The 19,161-nt window shown below is 35.4% G+C and overlaps 3 protein-coding genes and 1 long non-coding RNA gene across 5 annotated transcripts; 1 reads left to right on the forward strand and 3 right to left on the reverse strand.

The window, feature by feature from the left end:
- Positions 1–309: 309 nt before the first annotated feature.
- Positions 310–1,052, reverse strand: LOC311082484. The gene is made up of 2 exons (XR_014606135.1): positions 793–1,052; positions 310–703 (listed from the first exon to the last, which is right to left on the reverse strand). It is a non-coding gene; the product is annotated as an uncharacterized lncRNA (long non-coding RNA).
- A 7,287-nt stretch (positions 1,053–8,339) lies between these two features.
- kyat1 (kynurenine aminotransferase 1) lies at positions 8,340–14,458 on the reverse strand. Its single transcript, XM_084113657.1, has 14 exons — positions 14,212–14,458; positions 13,868–13,966; positions 13,701–13,759; positions 13,077–13,224; positions 12,810–12,959; positions 12,567–12,653; positions 12,353–12,478; positions 11,779–11,899; positions 11,621–11,697; positions 11,380–11,469; positions 11,103–11,289; positions 10,506–10,582; positions 10,322–10,408; positions 8,340–9,953 (listed from the first exon to the last, which is right to left on the reverse strand). Exons 2-14 carry the CDS (start codon positions 13,931–13,933, stop codon positions 9,894–9,896), a joined length of 1,335 nt encoding a protein of 444 aa, XP_083969783.1. The 5' UTR covers positions 13,934–13,966; positions 14,212–14,458; the 3' UTR covers positions 8,340–9,893.
- Positions 14,459–14,777: 319 nt separating this feature from the next.
- On the reverse strand, positions 14,778–16,909 carry surf6 (surfeit 6). Of its 2 annotated transcripts, none has more exons than XM_084113658.1 (5): positions 16,664–16,909; positions 16,474–16,586; positions 16,082–16,276; positions 15,927–16,006; positions 14,778–15,659 (listed from the first exon to the last, which is right to left on the reverse strand). In XM_084113658.1, exons 2-5 carry the CDS (start codon positions 16,565–16,567, stop codon positions 14,946–14,948), a joined length of 1,083 nt encoding a protein of 360 aa, XP_083969784.1. In that variant the 5' UTR covers positions 16,568–16,586; positions 16,664–16,909; the 3' UTR covers positions 14,778–14,945. The 2 variants fall into 2 exon arrangements, with proteins under 2 accessions (XP_083969784.1, XP_083969785.1); XM_084113659.1 differs by having other exon boundaries at positions 16,474–16,572; positions 16,664–16,897.
- A 4-nt stretch (positions 16,910–16,913) lies between these two features.
- surf1 (SURF1 cytochrome c oxidase assembly factor) lies at positions 16,914–19,154 on the forward strand. The gene is made up of 9 exons (XM_084113660.1): positions 16,914–17,071; positions 17,206–17,284; positions 17,517–17,644; positions 17,728–17,810; positions 17,896–18,087; positions 18,181–18,253; positions 18,430–18,592; positions 18,724–18,805; positions 19,032–19,154. Exons 1-9 carry the CDS (start codon positions 17,009–17,011, stop codon positions 19,096–19,098), a joined length of 930 nt encoding a protein of 309 aa, XP_083969786.1. The 5' UTR covers positions 16,914–17,008; the 3' UTR covers positions 19,099–19,154.
- Positions 19,155–19,161: the final 7 nt, after the last annotated feature.

A 19,161-nucleotide genomic window follows, 5' to 3' on the forward strand; every position in this document is an offset into this window, starting at 1 on the left:
CAAAATACCCAGCTCCAAACACTTGGATTAATGTTGAAGACATTATTACAAAATGTTAACTAATTATAATTATTAAAATAAACGATTTAAATATTATTATTATTATTGATATTATTATAGCTGGAATAAGTGATTAACTGGCAACATTTGCTTTTTTTTTTTTTTACTGAGGTAACGTTACACTATTGGATTCCAAAGATGTAGGTTCTTTTGAGATAATCACAAACAATAAATAAATAAACCCACCATAAAATGTCCTGGGAAGAAAAAATAAATTTGGGTAAAAACAACAACAACAAAAAACACAACTTTACTCAAACGTTTTATTTGGTTCCCAAAATAACCAAATGGGGACCATAACATTCAGTGTTTTCTGGGATGTGTGTGTGTGTGTATAAATACTAACATACATACATACATATTTCTTGTTAATATATTTCATTACTCTTGCAAGACCAATATGCTAGCCCACTGAATTATATAAGTGATTTAATAACAAGCCTTAAAAGGCATTCAGACATTAATTCTTTGGAGGAGTTAAAGACGATTAAAACTTGACTTGTTGCTTCGTCTGGAAAAAGATAATGATGACGGTAATCACAAAGATGACACCAATAATGATGGCAGCAACATTTAGGCGTCGAGCTCTCCTGCTGTAAGACCGTGCCGATGCGTAGTCTCCAAGCAATCTGTTGTCCCTGGCCTGACACACATAAAACGTATATTACCTTAAGGTATTTGAAAAGCAGCAGGAAAATTATATAATGAAATAGGCCTATATGTTTTACTTACCTTTATTGAGTTGTAAAATGCTCCAAACCCAAGGCAGCATGGGTTACAGAAGTGAAGATTGAATGTGGAAAAAACTATATCATCATCGAGTTTTTGCTCAGGCATGGACAGTATCACTGGCTGAGCAGTGCCGACTCTATTGTCCTTCATCGGGATCCCGCCAGCTGCTGGGTAGTTCTGCATCGCCATGTCAATTCAAGGACAACAAGTTGCTCACAGTGATGTCTGTAAGTGTTCAGCTCTCTTTTATAAAGAGCTCCAACTGGTATGTGTGTGTGTGTGTGTGTGTGTGTTTTGCAGTGTTAAGGAACATTGGGTGGAGATAAAGTTAAGTTTCCCCAAAAATATTGTCTCGGAGTAGCTGATCTTTTGTGTGTGTGTGTGATGCCTTCATTTTTGGCTGAACTATCTCTTTGAAAAACTACTTAATGTTTTTGACAGAGACACACACCAACAAAGATGTTTATATACACAAATATTTTTTATGTGTGTAATGTATAAACATCTTTGTTGGCACTGAATTTTTTTTTTCAGGTACTCTCAGACAAACATAGGAAAACTGTATTTGTGTTATTATTCTGTCTTAAATAATTTTTAATTCTATTCCATTCTGTCCATTTATTAATACAGCAACATTATAAAACTAATTTTGTAACATAAAAAAAATGCAAAATGTATTTATTGTAGTCAATATTCAAGAAATCACCTTTTCTTTCCATTGAGGTTAGAGTGAGTTGGGCTACTTGAGTTTTTGGAACATTGCACATTTTAATTTAATTTTGCAGCATTCTTGTGAATAAAACTGACTTATAATAAAGACTCTTTAGAGTATAGAGTTTTCTGTGTAATATCCATTCTCCATTCTCCAAACTGCTTGTCCTGAGTATAGGGTCACAGGGATGATGGAGTCTATTCCAGCATCGGAAACAGACATTCACACACCTAAAGTCACGTTTTAGTGTCACCAATTCACACCGAAACACCGTAAGGAAACCCACGGTGCTACCCACTGTGCAATAGCCTAACAAAACTCTTCTTTACACGTTATGCTGTGTCTGCGTTTTTTTACACATCTGTTATTTTATTATTCTGCACTCAAAAAAAAAAAAAACCCTCTTAGACTCAACTTAATTCAACAATGGTCAGTGGTTCCACACAATGGAAACATGTTATCTCTACTCAAATACTCAATGTAAAATGAACTTAAACTAAACTAAACTTAGACATGTCCTGTCGTGGAAATTCTTTCTAGACTTTAAACAATAATTGGAAGACAGCTGGTAATTTCAAAAGTTATAAAGATCTTTATTTCTTGCAAGAAAGGCTGCTCACACATCAGTCAGAGTCTGATATGAGAAGCGCGCCGACTTTTCCTTTTTGCCCAGCTTATATACACAAAACTCATCACACTTGTTCAATATGAAGGACTAAAAATGACAGAACGAAAAATAAATAAATAAATAAATAAAAGTAGAAATAAAAAAAAAATGCAGAAATAATAGTGAAAAAAAAAAAAAAAAAATTATGTTTATGTATTTATGTATTTATTTATTTATATATTTATATATGTATTTATTTCTACATTTATTTATTCCTACATTTATTTATTTCTGTATTTCCACATTTCTACATTTATTTATTTCTGTATTTCTACATTTATTTATTTCTGTATTTCCACATTTCTACATTTATTTTTCCCTGCGCGTGTATGCTAATTGACCTATGGCTAAGCCACGCCCCCAAACGCGATGAGCCAATCACAGTACGCATAATAAGCTAACCTAATACACTCGGTCATTCTCTGCTTCCACGTCCATTGCAATGCATTGCAGTTAGTCAGTTTTTATTCGTTTTTATGTTTTTTCTTGTCATTTTGGCTTTTAAACAGCGTGTGTGTGTGATTTTGGTTGGGTGACAGTTGTAGGTTACAGTTTGACAAGAGTTTACAGTTTGACAAAAGCACAATGTTGTGTTTTACACAAATATAAGTAGGCTAAACACTTTGCAGTTTTAATTATGTCCTGTATGAACAAAATGGAGTATGTTTTTATGTTTCCACTGTTCGATCGCGCCCGCTCTCTGACACACACACACAGACACACATACACATTCCAGCATTGCAATCTGACATCGCAGCCTGTTCTTCTGCGCTCACACCAAACGCGAATAGATAGAGCGTCAAATTCGCGCGTATCGCGTCTAGTTCGACGCTTGAACATTTTGAATCCAAAGCGAATAGGACGCGTATAAAGCGAGCGTTTGAAGCGAAATAGCACCAAACTATAAGTTGCGTTTACACTGTGAACTGTAAATCTTTGTCTGGAGCTGAAGCTTATCGACCTTCTCAACAATAAAATTATTAATATAACCCTCCAATGTATATTTAAGGCCCTTTTGGTGACATCGAGGTGATATATAATCTTTCTGTCTCCAAAAAATCATCAATTGCCTCCTGTGAAATGTCTCCTACTGTGACAGCTGCCATAGCGCCTGTTACCGAATGTTGACTGTTTGTCTGAGTGAGTGGAGGGGGCGTGGCTTAGCCATAGGTCAATTAGCATACATCAGAGTGGTAGAGAAAACAGAGTGGCGACACTCCCATAGGACTCCGTTGTAAAGCTTTTTGCCGCCTACTTCCGGGGTATGCAGCCTCGTAAAGTTCCCGGAAGTTCGAAACAATTCATTCAACGCGTGGAGATTTCCATTGCTGGCCGTGGAGTAGGCTAACTTCTGAGGTAAGTTTATTAAATTACTAACAATGTTGAATGGTCCACTGTCTATATTTTATCAGAGGCCCTTTATAATGCATATACTTATCTTATTTGTATATGCAAAACTTAATTCTATATATTTTTTTTATCTTGGTAGACGACTGATTGATCCGGCTAACATTTTGTGGTTAGCTAGCGAGATTATATCTACGTTATATTTTAATGTGCAACAATTGACGTTGGAAACAAGCAGTAATGTGCTCAACAACAATTTATATAGCTAATTATAAAAAATGAACCAGTTCCCTGGAGGAGATCTATCAAATCGAAAACTAAAGGAGAAAAACAGACTTGGCCCACGGCCTAAAAAGCTTTTTTTGGCCTTTAATATGGTCGCCGTCATTAAAACATCCACACGCGATTTGCAGGAAAACCTTTGCTCATTTTCAAGAAGTTACAGTAAGAATAACATTTCTATTGTTACTAATTGTTTCAAATGAATAGTTTCTGTAATGAAACAATACATAATTACCTAACAATTCATTCTCTATATTACAGTTTAATCAAGCAAAAAATGTGTGTATCAAATTTGATACTGCAGGTTTATGGGTGCTTTATCCCTGAACTTTCATGTAACATTTCTGTAATGAAATCTACATATTTCCCACCACAATACAACCACACACTATTTTGATGATTTAATTAATGCCTGAAATGCCATCTTAAAATACATTTTGGGTATTCTTTCAATAAATCAATCCAACAGCATCCCATAAATGGCCAAGCTGCAGTGTGATTTTATTTTTTATTTTTTTATGTAAGATGGGGTGGCATTGATCATTTTCCAACATGGGAGACCTGACATATGCAAGCACTGCACCAACAATCTCTTCTCACATGTCTACTGTGAAAAGTGTAAGGTGCATCTTTGCCTGAACAAAGCCAGAAACTTTTCACAAAGTGAAATAAAAGACTGTAAAATATTTTATTTAAAAAAAAAAGAGAAACTGCCTGAAATCTTCTATAGGATCATTAAGGTTGAATAAAATGTTTATTAAACAGTGTGACTAATTTCTTCTATGAGTAGGGAAACGCATTGACCTACAATACAGCGCTTGTCTACTGATTTGTGCTCTGCTGCATGTGGTGGCGGCTGGTGCTGGCGATGGCTGCTGAAATGAGAGGAGACTGGAGGCTGTGGACGGTGTGCCGGGAATGGAGAGGCCAAATACATGGTATGGTAGGCTTGTAAGGTCGGTTTCCATTGTACTTCAAATATCATTGAAAAGTCTTAATTCTCTACATTTACAAATATGATGCCCTTTGAAATGCTAGTAAGTGATGTCACCTGTGTGAACATTACTTACATGACATAGTTTTCTGTAGCTGGACCCTGTCATTTGCAGGTTTTGACGGCTGACCATTGCCATCCATTTTTTCCTGCGCTCTTGGTCTTTGGGGAAGCCATACATTTGGTAACCCTTCTCAGAACGATTGGAGCATCCAAAAGCTGCACAGCAAACCATGGTATGACCACTGATCTATAAAATATTAGTTGTAACCAATGAACATGACACCATTGAACATCACAGAGAGTGGTTGTGATGTTCTTCAACTTCTCCTGAAATTCATAAACTTGATGACCACACACACTTTTTCTTGTTGTCTTTTTTTTGTTGTCTCACTCATTGTTTAATAAAAAAAAAAATACTATTGCATTCATTCATCCAAGCGTAATGAGTTGTTATTCTTACATATATTTGATACTTTGTGTATGGGTTAGTCTTAAAATTATCTTGGTTTGTGGTCAACTCATGCCTCATCAGAAGAAAAGGACTGGACACTAAATGCTGAATGGACTGTTGCTAGCTACTCTTAGGGTGACCACCCGCCCTGCTTTGCGTTGTCCCGCACAGCATTTTCACCCCTTGTCCCACACGCCGCATATTGAGAATATGTCCCGCATTTTCATCCGTCTATTGGTTTTTAATTATTATATTAAGAAAACGTGCATGCATTCTTTTGCCTTTTTAAGAAAGCATTTTATTTCTTCTTTTTGCAGTGTATTTTTTCACCTATAGGCTATTTAACAGCGCTTCGTCAGAAGTACAAATACAACAGCCTTTTTTAAAATCCTATACAATGGTTGAAAGGAAAGGAGTAAACACGGTCACTAGTAGGTTGTGACAGCTGTCAATCAAAATGTGGACCGGTGATTCGTTCCACGTGTTTCCTGTCAGAAAACATTAAATAAAATAATGTTAAATAATTAATAATTAATTAAATTAAACTATTTAATTCAACAGAATTTATCAACTTGTTGTGGTGGTTTTAATTCACATCCTTTCTAAAAATATGAGAGTTTTGGTTTAATATATTCTTAATATATAAGACTGTCAATGATCTAATTTCATGTTTTATATTTTATTTGTTCATTGTTTATTTTGTTGGATTTTAATTGGACTTGGTCAGATCTGTTTATAAAATAGTGATCTGCCTTTGGGCTCAGTGATGTTGAATTTAAATGACATGTCAAATAAAGACATGTTATGTTACATTGTGATGTAGGCTAATGGTGTTTTCTGGAAAGGACTAAAGAACAAAGAATTTTTATCAGCTGAAAGGCAGAATTCAAATGTTTTTATTAAGTTAGACATTATATAATAATAATAATAATAAAACTATCTTTAAAGGTAATCAGTCTGAAGGGTGCAGAAACACAGGGGTGGTTTATGTTTTAGTGTTGGTAAAATGTTCCACATCGTCCCACATTTGGTTTGTTTCATGGTGGTCACCCTAGCTACCCTGCTTTCTTAATCCCTCTCTGTTCTACCGATGCTAACACGAACGTGAAGCTTTCCCTCCAAAACGTATCTAAGTAATACTTACCGTATATAGGCTATATAGCTTTCAGTTGTCACCCTACCACTCCAAATGTAAAACTGACATTTAAAAATATGCAATAATAGTCAAACAAGGACTTGTGTATGTGTTTTATTTATATTTACCATTCAATTTCGCAATCGCTGCTGTCAGTCCCATAGAAGAACATGACAGCGCGACCTGTGTGTGGAACTTTACAGGCTTACATGAACCACGTGACCACCCCGCTAGTGAGTTCAACGAGTGTCGCAACTCTTCTCTCTCTATGGCTCTGGCATACATGCGCAGGGAAAAATAAATGTAGAAATGTGGAAATACAGAAATAAATAAATGTAGAAATGTGGAAATACAGAAATAAATAAATGTAGAAATAAATACATATATAAATATATAAATAAATATATAAATACATAAATATATAAATAAAAGTATAAATACATATAGAAATGCATAAATAAATCAATAAATACATGTAAAAATACAGAAATAGCCATTTATATTACCAAAATGTATTTATTTTCACTATTATTTTTGCATTTATTTATTTATTTCTACTTTTATTTATTTATTTATTTATTTTTCGTTCTGTCATTTTTAGTCCTTCATAATTCTAACACCCCATGGTTATACGCACACACTTACACACATCATTAAAAACAATTGAGTATATATTTTCCAATGCAACACATTTGCTCTTAGTGCAAGCGAGCTTATCTGTATTTAGAAAGAACAAACTGTCCTTTCTGCAAATGTAATTTTGAACTCGTTCTTCAGCAGTAAGGAAGAAGATGATATGCAACTTGCAGTTTCTTTAACACCATGTATGGTATAAGCTGGCTAGAGTAAATATTTCCACACCATGTATGGTATTATGCTGGCTGGAATAAAAATTTCTATTACAGTCCAAACTTGATTGAATCAAATTATTTTGAGGCAAACTGTTCCACTAAATTCCATTGTTTGGTGAAAATATGTGTCAGTAAAGTATCTACACGCAAAATATCTACACAATCAGTCTTTACATATATGTTTTAGGAGTTGATGTTAAGAGTAGACAAACAGAAGATAATTTTAATGTCAGTAGTACTTATGTGGGATAAAAATAAAATGATTTTTTAATCAAAAAATTATAATATCTAATTTATATTTAGTACACGGAATTACAATAGTGTTAACCTGGGTTTTTAACAGTAATTGCACTGTATTACATAATTACAGTAGTAACTACATAGAGTTATACCTTTGAAATGTCTCACAGTGTATCCAGCCCCATGCAAAGTATGATGGGAAGTAGAAATCCTGTTCCTAGTTTCTAATGCTACTTTAACACAACAAAAATCATTAATGTAATCTAAACACAAATCTATAGAAGTAAATTGGTTGAACAAGATAAAATTAAGTTGTGATAACATCCTGAAAGAATTTAAAGAATTTTTAACTTGTTTTGTCTTAAAAAAAATTTTTTTAGTGTGTTTAGCTGCTGTGTCCGTGTTGTGGGTGTGATCAATGCGGCACATATAAATGGTAAAAAAAAAAAAAAAAGTATTTGTACAGCACAATTTGTCAGGTTCCATGTGAACACATTATTTGAACAGTTTAAAATAAGAAAACCTCCATGCAAAGTAAACCCATGCATGAGTATAGCAATATGCCTCTCCAGAATTCACATTCTAAAAGGTAAGAGTAAATGTTTATGTATAGTAAAATGTAAGTTAAATGTATTTTTTTTGAAGAAAAAGGAATTGTATCACTTCCCAAATACAATCTTCACTACAAGTATCACTTCCCAAATACAATCTTATGTTTCCTCTGGTAATGTTCTATGGTTCTATTTGGCAATACTGATGGGAATTTTACAGTTTTTAGAAACAACTCTAACAATAAAGGCAGTCTGCTTTACTTATTATATGCAAGCAGTTAGTGCGCAAAAAATGACAATTTACCACAGAGGAGTATGTTTAAATTAGTTTTTATTAAGATTCAACACTAAGTGTGCACATCTAACAGGCAAAAAGCTCAACGAGGGCGCTCAACCGCGAAATTTTTTTCAAAAGGAAGGAAAAGGTGCCACACCACCACTCCAAAAATAAAAATAAATACACCACAGGTGACATTTTGAGTCCAATGGCTCTTCATCAAATTTGTTTTATTACAATTACGCTGCAATCAATATAGTGTTCTTTATTTAAAACAAATCAGTGTGTGACAATGACACTTTATTGCGTCCTCCTGCAGCAATGAACATATTTATGTAAATGGTGACAGTGCCTAGATCATCTATAAAAAAAAAAAAGTTTTACATGCAAATGCATGAGGTAGTTTGGAATATTTTATAAGAAAATTGGCTGAACATAATACTTACATTGAGTAGGCTATGTTGATAAACAGTTTAACATTAAGAGAAATATATTAATGTGTCATTTGTAACTTGGAGTGGAGCCAGACAGTAATAACAGGCAGTTTAAAGTTTAATCCAAATGGCAGCAAATATATTCCAACATGATGACAAACAACAGCAAATGAGAACATGACAACCAAAGGACAACAATGCTTAACCAACTAAAAAGATTCCACCCACTATTATGTTTTTGAGCCCAAAATTAATATATGCTATTGAATATTATCATGGCAGCAATGATTCTCAATTGCACATTCAAGGACATTCATTAGTTCACTCCGACTTGCCAAGAAAATGCACAAAAGTTGTGAGAAATCAAGAATAAAAAAAAAAACACGACATGAAATACAATACTTAGAATTCCCAAAAAAGTACTTTCTTCACTGAACTAAATATCTCAAGACTGGAACTCCAGCTCTCAGTCAGAATGACAAGTTGACAGATGTGAACGTGATAAGTTCTTGTGATGAACACAAAGGATATATTTCACCTTAGAGTAGAAAGTACATGGATTATATTTCATGTCGTGATTTACTAGGTCTTGATTTACAACAACTAGTGTGCTTTTTTTCTGGGTGAGTCGGAGTGAACTGCGGCCCTATCAGAGTCTCATGAATGTGCACCGTGCACAGAAGAAGAAAGGCCAAAGTCAGGATTTTCTGTAAATAATACATTAAATTCCGGTTTGTTTTTTACTAAACCCTATCATATACCCCAGAATATTTGAAACGCATGACACATGAAACATCGGACCATACTATGATCCTATTGAGTCTTTTTTTAAAAGCTTGATTCGGGTCACAATATTCGCTGCCATTATATGTACGAGTGCGATCAGGACTTTTTTTTGTTATTTCTTCTTTTGTGGTCCGATAAAGAAATAATGGCATACGGCATTAGTACAACACCAGGGCGAGTAAATGATGACTTAATTTTCATTTTAGGGGTGAACTATCCCTAACCCTAATAACAAATGCTTTTTAAATAACTATTCATATCCCAAACTGCTACCAGTCTCATTTTAGCTTTGCTATGTCTTTACAAAAAAATCGAGTGATCACTTGCTTTTCACATTGTTTGAAGGCCTATACTGTCAGGATTTTGAATTTTCATTTGCTTTCACTCCACTGCCTCAGGATGTCCTCTGCTGCTTGCAGAGTAGAGTCCTCCTATTAATGTTAACGAAAATATGAATGAAATAATATAAACAACCTTTTAACAAGGTGAACTACAGATCACAATGGCATTCACTTTTCCTGCAGTAATGTATGATTCACCTATATAAAGCAACCTATATTGGATCTAAAATTATAAGGGCTGTCAAAATTAACAGTTAACTTTGTTAAGGTTTAACAGAGTTGATTAAAAAAAAAGAAAACTAAAAACACTAGTCATGGTGATAAATAAACTTGATAACAGTCTCTAAAGCATAAAATTGGCATCCCATAAACCATTGACATCCCAAATAATTAAGCAATTTTATTTCTAAAATGCCTATTACAAATGATTTCATGTTTCATTTCTGTCATAAAAATACCTTTACGAAGCAGAATCTGATGTATTTCTGGAATTCTTCTCTGTGTTCCGGGCTGTAGAATGCAGACACAGGGATAGTTGCCAGTCCCTATTCAGAAGTGAAGGACTTGCTTTAATAATTTAAAAACATATTTTGCTATATAGATTATTAAAGATTTTATAACAGTAAATACTCATGCTTGTACCTTCTCTTTGATGAGCCATTTCACAAATCTGTAGTCATAGAGTTCATCTTTAGTACTAGGGTCAGTAAGGTTGATATCTTAAAGAAAAACATTTAAAATCAAAAAGCAATATTAAGATCACTTTATTTTTGAATAGTCATGTCAAAACATGAATTGCTATCACAGAGTGTAGCCTTGTTGTACTTAGATTTCTTATAATATGAGGATTCCTCTAATCATGGAAAACCTGGAAATATCTAGACATTTTAAACGTACAGGCCTGGGAATGTATAAAATCTTAAAATTATAGAAATATTCTATAATGTATATTTATTTATAATTATGGATATTGTATATTTTCTTTTATTATATTTTATATACATTTATATTTGTATATTTTATTTTATTATTACTGGAAAAGACAATAAAATGAAAGAACACTGCAATTAAATTAACAAGCTCAAAAAGAGAATTTTCAGAACAAAATAAACATGAAATCTACTCATCTCAGGCAGATGGATCGAGAATTCACAGATGTGAAAATTTTATTTCTATAATCCATATTTAAATCTGAGTTCCTGTTTTAATACTGTGTTCTGCACTTGTTCTGTTACTTACTAAGTTTTGAGATATCTGCAATCATGAAGTATCCTCCCTGGGGCAGAATAGGTTTTAGGCCAACGCTCTTCAGACAATCTGCCAGTCTCAGTCGCTTTTCATGAAGATGGAGGGGTAACTGGAGGAAATAGCTGTCCTCGGTTCCAAATAAATCATATTCCCTCTGAAAACCTACTGCTACGGCTTCCTTAAGAAACAATAATTGACAATGTCAGTCCACTGAAAAAAAAAAAAAAGACACAAACTTTATATTTAAAACACAGGAGCATTGTTTTACCTGGGCAGCTGTAGCACAGTGGTACACTGAGTTCTGATGGACGGTTTTTAAGTGCTTTAGGATATGCCCTGATCCCATTGCCCAACCCACCTACATTAAAATAAAGTAATGTGATGACCAAAAATAGAGATAATCTAAAATAATCTACTGCTGAGGCACTTCCAGCCAGCCAAAAACAGAGTGACAAATATAGACAATTGATATTGCAAAAAACAAACCCTGTTGAATTTGACCAGCTCACCTTCCACCCTGTGGCACTGAAAGTCTTGCCAGCACTCCCAATGGTGACAGTGCGTTCCCACATACCTGGCAGACTGGCTGTCAAAAAAAAAAGTTATTTTTCTTTAAAAGTCCACAAAACTGTGATATATTGCATTATTCGCACAGTTCTGCTCTTACCGATCTTCACATGTTTCGTTCCATCATATGTGAGCCACTCGTACACCTCGTCGCTGATGCAAAGGACATCATGTTTAATGCATAAGTCAGCAATCACCTGAAGTTCCTCCTGCTGATAGACCTGCAAGAAACCAGTTAGGGTTAGGCTGAGCATATAGGCATATGTATCTGTGGTTAACCTTAAAAACCTTTCAGCTTCAGCTCTGAATGATCGGAATTTAAATTTGCATATAAATTACACTACCATTCTGGGGTCAGTTTTAAAAAAAATACTGCAGCATACAGTAACAAACGTGACAGTAAAGGCATTTCTATTTCAAATAAATGATGTTCTTCTGCACTTTCTATTCATCAAAGAATCATGAATTTTTATTTTATTTTGTAGTATCTATCAAAATATTAAGTCAACAGTCAATATCTCAGTCAACACACCACACACACAACCAACCTAAACCTGGGTTACCTGCTTAACCCTCCGATTTCTTGACAGATTTCGTGAAATTCGCTTGTTTAAAAATATATTGGATAAAGCATAAGGATGGGTAAAATTGTCTTCTGTTTGTTGGTGACTCACCTTGCCAAGAGGGTTATTAGGAGTGTTAATGACAATGGCTTTGGTACGAGGACTAAATTTACTCGCCAACTCTTCAGGAGACAACACCCAGTCAGCACTGGATAAAGCAGGACCACAGCCTTCCCTCTGTCGATACACATCAAGTATTATTCAAAAGAAACATTTTAATCTCAGATCAAGTTGACAGACCTTGTCACGTGATATAAGAACATACTGGTTTAAGGGGCACATATATAGCTGTTCCTCCCGCCATCTTTACCATTGGCTGATAACAGTCAAAGAATGGCTCCACAATTATCACCTGCTCATGAAAAGGAAAAAAGGGGCATTCTGATATCACATATTGAACATAAGGAAACAGACATTGAGTGACTTTTTTATTCTCTACTAACAATGTATCATAGTATAAAATATAATTTTATGAACATGAACATTGCCTTGACAATGATAACTTTACCTCATCACCCTCATCAATAAGAGCCTGGAAAGTGCAGAAAAGTGCTTGATATGCTCCAACAGAAACCAAGATATCCTCCATTGGGTCTATTTCCCGGCCAACAATCCTACTGAAGAACTTGGCCAGGATCTTCACAAGATTTGGGTGGCCCTGTATGACAGCATGTTGTTAGATTCTTTAACAAAGCTTTAGGCCTACTAATATACTTATATTAGGCAGCAGTTGTACATTTAGTAAACAAGCAAATCGTTACTTCTAATATCTTACAAAAGCACGTGTGTACTGGTGCATGGGGAAACCTCCATTCAGTGCTTTGCAGAAGGCTTCCTGAATGAAGCTAGGAGGGGGGAAATCAGGGAACCCTTGACCCAGGTTCACAGCCTTATAATCGGCAGCCAGTTGAGTGAATTCCACCCTACACAAAAGGAATACCATGGATTTTTAAACATAAACATAATTTACTTCACTTCAATATGTGGGATGCAGAACGGTAAGGTAGATCTATCATTACTGTAACCAGATAATTATTACACAGCTCCCTTTAATACTATAGCGCCATCTTGCGACTCAAAACTGTTATTGCGACTACCAAATATAAAAATGGAGGACAGTACTTTGAATATTGTAAGCATAAAACCTTTAAATATATATAATATAATAAACACTATAAGTGTAACTACATTTTAAACATATATAAGAATATTTTGCAGTGTTCGTTGTTGCTTGACCAATTTTTTTTCTACGTAAGATAATATAATAACTTAATATTTATGTCCATGTATTTCCTTGTTAGTAAATGCCGAGCAGTAAGCCGAATGTACAGCACTATGAATACAGTCTTATACTTGCTTCATAGGCTACGAAACGTTTCGTATTACTAGTACTACTTACCATATATTTTTGTCAATTCCTTCAATCCTTCTCGCGTGCAATTTACGAGGCATTATGCCCTGCGTGATAAAGCAGAAAAGAATGTAATGAGACAAAACGATTTCACATTACACCACTAAACCACAACATGATCAGGAGTACCGATCGAGCGTAAAACGTACTCCTACCTTATCATGAAAACCCGCTAATCTGTTTGACAGCAAAGGTCCAATTACCGCCGTTCTTCTCCACATGCAGTTTTCTAATAACTTTACTGCAGGTATGTACTAAAGCCGTAAATCAGTAACACACAGTAACAGATTAGAATCAGGCCACATCTCTAGCAACTGAACTGTCAACCTAAAAAGGACGTGCAGTCAATGATTCAGTGACATGACAGTAACGTTATAGTCTTGTCCTTGGGATTTAGAGATTCAAGAGACAAACGAAACAACGATAATGTGGTAAATATCGATTTAACTGTATTCTAAAAACTAATGCATTGCACAAAACTTTCTGTTTCGCACCAAACCTTGATTGTTTACTTCCCCCAGCTATTAAAGACGTCACACATTTACTTCTTTGAGCCAATGAACCTGCGAAAAGAGCTCCTCCTCCAGGCAGCAGACTTAAAGGGAGATACAGGGGAAGTAGATAGGACATCTTCAAAATATCGTCTTTTGTGTTGAGCAGAAGAAATAAATTCGTACAGGTTTGGAACAACTTGAAGATGAGTAAATGAGAACAGAATGTTCACCGCTGTAAGCGGGGCAGTGACTGCTAGCACTAACGCAGTCAACGTACACATTGTAATTTGTAATGATCATTCTTAATGTACAATGTTTAAACACACAAAATGAGAACAAAAGAGGCTAATACAAAAAAAAAAAAGCAGCATTTTTCTTTTCTCTTGTTTGTTTCCCAATCTAGCATTCTAATAATCCTTGCATAGCACACCATGAATAGTGTTGGCTCTGTGACAATTTGCTTATGTACCTCTACTGTAGTCACTTTGGATAAAAGTGTCTGCTAAATTAATAAATGCAAATGTAGATAAAAGTCTCCAACCTTGGCTTGGCAGAATAATAAAAACACAAAATATGGACACAAATTCTCTTTATAAAGATGAAATCTTAAAAGTGACAACAGAAACAATTTCTTCACATTGAAATTTTGTGAAAAATTAGTACATTTTTATGTCTCTTTCAGTCCAAAGCACAAGGCAAAGTCCTCCCCCCTCCCCATTCCGCCCTTCACCCTTTCTGCCTATAAGTCAACCTTCTTGAGATCCCCAGGCAGCACACGACCCTTTTTTCTTGCCCTCTGTTTGCGCTTCTCTATCTTGGCATCCTTGCGTTGCTTAATATTCCTTTTCCTCTTGTCTTGTCTCTTTTGCATCTTCTCCACAACTTGCTGGCTCCTCTTTGTCCACTTCTTTTTCTTCTGAGTTTTCATTTTCTCCTTCTTCTTCAATGATTTGTGCAAGAGTTCCTCATTGTCTTTGATCTTCATACCTTCGGCTTTGTAGAGAACATTGGTCCACCTCATCTTCTCTTCCTCTTTTTCTGCTTTGCTTTCATCCTTCTCCCTAAGCTGCTCCAGGTAATCTTTCCTCGCCTCAATGCGTGTTAAAAGCTGCTTGTAATTCTTTCCAGTGAGCGGAGTCAGCATTCCTTTCACTTTCCTTTTTTTTTTTTTCAGGATCAGCTTTGTTCCTTTGTCCACATAGTCTTCTCCAACATCCATCTTATTGAAGACGATGAAGCTCTGCTCCGTTTTGGCAGGCGTGCTCGATGTTGAGGTGACTTGCAGTTGAGGTTTTGCTGTTTCTTTGTCATCTTCTCCTGCCTGCAATGCTGCGGCATCTGCTAACTTTTTAATTCGAAACTCTTTCCTTTTCCTCTTACGACGCTCCCTTTCTTGTTTTCGTTTTTCTCGTTTTTTCTTTACCTCCTCCGAGGAAGGATCTTTAGGAGTGCCCTGAAAAAAGCACATTTTATTTGGCTTAAAATCTCCTAAATGTGTAACATAATACATTTCTTATTTTATTCATGTAATACTTTTTTAATTTAAAAATTCAAGTACTATTTATCATGTAGCTTTTATGAACAATTTACGCAATTTCTCTGACCGTAGAAAACATATGCTCTTAAGTAAAGAGATTCAGCATTTTAACACTTAATATCCCTCTGACAGACATGGCATTTTCTTCCGTTTTTAATCTTTTAGTCCAACTGGAGCATGTACCTGTCCACGAGACTCCTCAATCTTCTGGTGGAGCCTCTGACGAAGAATGTCTACAGCATTAAATTCCTGTGATGTTCCACCTAACAGGGATGAATCAGTTCAAATAAAGTATTCTGAATGAACTAATATTCTCTCTTTACAAACAGCTTTTTTACCCTCAGTCGTCTTCTGTGTCTCTGAAATCCCATTCTGAACATTTTTTCTCTGAGCTGGAGGTACTGCAGGCTGAGTGCTCTTTGAAACTGGTTTATTTTTGCTTGCATTCATATTATCTCCTTTTGTTGGCTTTTGCTTGTTCTTTTTCTTCTTTGGAGGCACACCATCTTTAACCACACTGCCTTGGAATGGAACTAAAAGGGGATTAATACAACTTTATTAATTATAATTATTAACAAAAAGGTTATTTTGTGCTTCTTCCAACGGCTGACTTGAAAATTCAAACTTTTCATGAATAAATAAATAAACCAACAATAACAATTTCACTGCTGCAGGTGACTATTCAATATTAATAATTCATTAATGTGCATTTAACAATGCAGAACATTACCATAGGGTCTTTTCTTTGGCTCCTTGTTCTGAGACACACATACTTTACGTGTCAGCTGCTCCAGGTAATCATACTTCGCAGCAAGGCTGGCCATGATTCCTATTACAAACAAACTAATAAATAACAAATACATCAATTAATAAATGTAGTAAGCGTATCATTATGCGTTTAACTTGTTCGAAATATTTACCTCGCACAATAAAAAAACGTCGAAATTTCGCCGCACAACTTCGTTCTGTGATGTTTTAATTGTGTTTCATCAACTGGAGAATAAATATAAAGGCATTTTACCTCCCTAGAAATTACACACTGAATCGGATAAAAGCCTTCAAATGTGGACTGAATGCGACAGCCCTAATAACTTCACCAAATGTGTATTCAGAAACATGCCGCACGTGTTTTTGATCTTGCGCATGCGCATGATGGTTCAGAATCCCCGGAAATGGTTACATTGAAAGCATTCCCCTGAAAGCACAAGCCATGTTATGTAGTCGACCTGACAGATGCTATTTAGGTTACAACAATCCAAGCTATCATGAGCAGTTTTAGATTAATGCTGATGTTCTCTCATAATACATTTAAGATCATTCGAGGAAGTGTAAGTTCATTTTCATTTTTTACCCCACCTCATAAAGCAGATTTCCATTAAAATAATGTTTATTTACTATCAAAATGTTTGTAATTTATTTTTGACAGTTAAAGTGTAACTTAGTTCATTCGTTCTTTTCTCAGATTCTCATCTCACCCAAGAGGACGCTGTTTGTGACGCGACAGGGTTTATTCAGACGGCAGGATGCCCCAGTGCTCCGGTGTAATTCTCTTCACTAAATTCTTAATTCTCAATAGACTAACTACATTACCGTTCAAAACTTTGTGTGTGTGTTTTTTCTTTTAAAGTTTTAAATAACTGTGTTCTATTGGAATTACTCCAGTCTTCAGAGTCACATGATCCTTCAGAAATCATTCTAATATGCTGCAAAAAAACTTCTGATTTTAATTATATCTGATTATAATTAAATATTATTATTTTATTTTTTTCATAGGTAACCTATCCAGGTTTATTCAGCGCTCAAGTTCCACTGTTGCGGGAACAGAGAAAGGAGAAGACTCCTTCCTGAAGTGGTTACTCTTGTTAATACCTGCCACCACCTTTGGCCTTGGAACATGGCAGGTACGTGCATGCCATGAGGGTGGTGTTTATCTGTAATAAAATAAAATCATAACTAAAACTGCAATTAGCTTTTGATTTTGTAGTTAAAACGCAGAGAGTGGAAGTTGCAGCTGATCCGTGATCTTCAGAGCCTGACGACTTCAGAGCCTATCCCGCTGCCCATAGAGTGAGTCTGTGCCTTCTCCACATCTGAGTGCCATACTCTCTCTTAGACGTTGTGATGAAGTGGTAATGTAATCTGTGTGTGTCAGTTCTATGGAAATCAAACAGCTGGAGTACAGGCGAGTGAAGGTGCGTGGGCGTTTTGATCACTCAAAAGAGCTGTATGTCCTGCCCCGCTCCCCTGTGGACCCTGAGAGAGAGACCCGTGAGGCAGGCAGGATTTCCTCCAGCGCTGAGAGCGGAGCTAATGTCATTACTCCATTCTACTGCACTGATCTGGGGTAAAAACACAATCAATTTAGATTCCACTGAATTATGTACACTTGCCTTGCACTCTAATATGGGCGTAAAAACTTTCTGGATCAATTTTTTAGGATCACTATCTTGGTGAACAGAGGTTATGTACCCAAAGCTAAGATCAGACCAGAAACCAGGATGAAGGGACAGGTAATAATGTCTTCATTAATCTCTACTGAATCAAATCCATGCATAAACATTATCAACTCGCATCAGGGTCTTACTGGATTCCTTTTTCTCTGAGACTTTAGTTTTTTTTTTTATTACATTATCTTAATCTTTCTACATGTTAAATAATTTTTGAGGTTGTTTATATTTTCTAAAAGGTGACTGAGGATGTGGATCTTGTTGGCGTGGTGCGTTTAACCGAGCAGCGGAAACCATTTGTCCCTCAAAACAACGTGAAGGCAAATAGTTGGCACTATCGGGATCTGGAGGCCATGGCGAATGTCACTGGTGCTGAGGAGATCTTCATTGATGCTGTGTTTGGTTAGAGCTGCTCTTAATATACCAGCTTTTAGTGAATATCTAGTATAAACCCATAAAACGTTTTGCCCAGTGATCACATCAATTGTAATGAATGTGAGTCAGTTAAAGTCTTATTCTATTCTTTCATTCAGAATGCACAATACCTGGTGGGCCAATAGGAGGGCAGACAAGAGTGGCGTTGAGAAATGAACACATGCAATATGTCATCACATGGTTTGTTAAACACATTTTTACTCATTCATTGTCATGCCTCAAAACATGCCTTATTTGTCTGTATTGCTAAATGACAAATTATTTTTATTTAAGTCCTCATGCATTTACCCTTGAATTGAAAAAGAAACAAAATTGCTTTAAAACTATTTAGGAACTATTTGATTGAGGTGAGCTGTTTTTTATTGTTAACAACTGAATATTTATTTATTGCTTTTTTTTTTTTTAGGTATGGACTGTGTGCTGCCACCTCCTACATGTGGTATGCAAAATTCATCAAGCGTATTGCTTTATAAAAAATGTCAGCACTTTGCCCTTGTGGAATATTGTTAATAAATACTGTTAATAAATATGTGGAT

This window comes from Abramis brama (assembly GCF_963993115.1).
Source record: "Abramis brama genome assembly, chromosome: 5".
Taxonomy (NCBI): Eukaryota; Metazoa; Chordata; class Actinopteri; order Cypriniformes; family Leuciscidae; genus Abramis; species Abramis brama.

Excerpts from the sequence above, each read along its gene's own strand:
- kyat1 (XM_084113657.1), bottom strand. The coding sequence starts at position 13,933 with ATGTGGAGAAGAACGGCGGTAATTGGACCTTTGCTGTCAAACAGATTA. Across the intron at positions 12,654-12,809 it reads TTATTGATGAGGGTGATGAG|GTGATAATTGTGGAGCCATT; the intron begins GTAAAGTTATCA and ends TTTCATGAGCAG. Across the intron at positions 10,409-10,505 it reads AATGGCTCATCAAAGAGAAG|GGACTGGCAACTATCCCTGT; the intron begins GTACAAGCATGA and ends ACTTCTGAATAG.
- surf6 (XM_084113658.1), bottom strand. The coding sequence starts at position 16,567 with ATGGCCAGCCTTGCTGCGAAGTATGATTACCTGGAGCAGCTGACACGT. Across the intron at positions 16,277-16,473 it reads GCCAAAGAAAAGACCCTATG|TTCCATTCCAAGGCAGTGTG; the intron begins GTAATGTTCTGC and ends ATCCCCTTTTAG. Across the intron at positions 15,660-15,926 it reads TTGAGGAGTCTCGTGGACAG|GGCACTCCTAAAGATCCTTC; the intron begins GTACATGCTCCA and ends TGCTTTTTTCAG.
- surf1 (XM_084113660.1), top strand. The coding sequence starts at position 17,009 with ATGAGCAGTTTTAGATTAATGCTGATGTTCTCTCATAATACATTTAAG. Across the intron at positions 17,285-17,516 it reads GGATGCCCCAGTGCTCCGGT|GTAACCTATCCAGGTTTATT; the intron begins GTAATTCTCTTC and ends TTTTTTTCATAG. Across the intron at positions 18,254-18,429 it reads AAACCAGGATGAAGGGACAG|GTGACTGAGGATGTGGATCT; the intron begins GTAATAATGTCT and ends ATTTTCTAAAAG.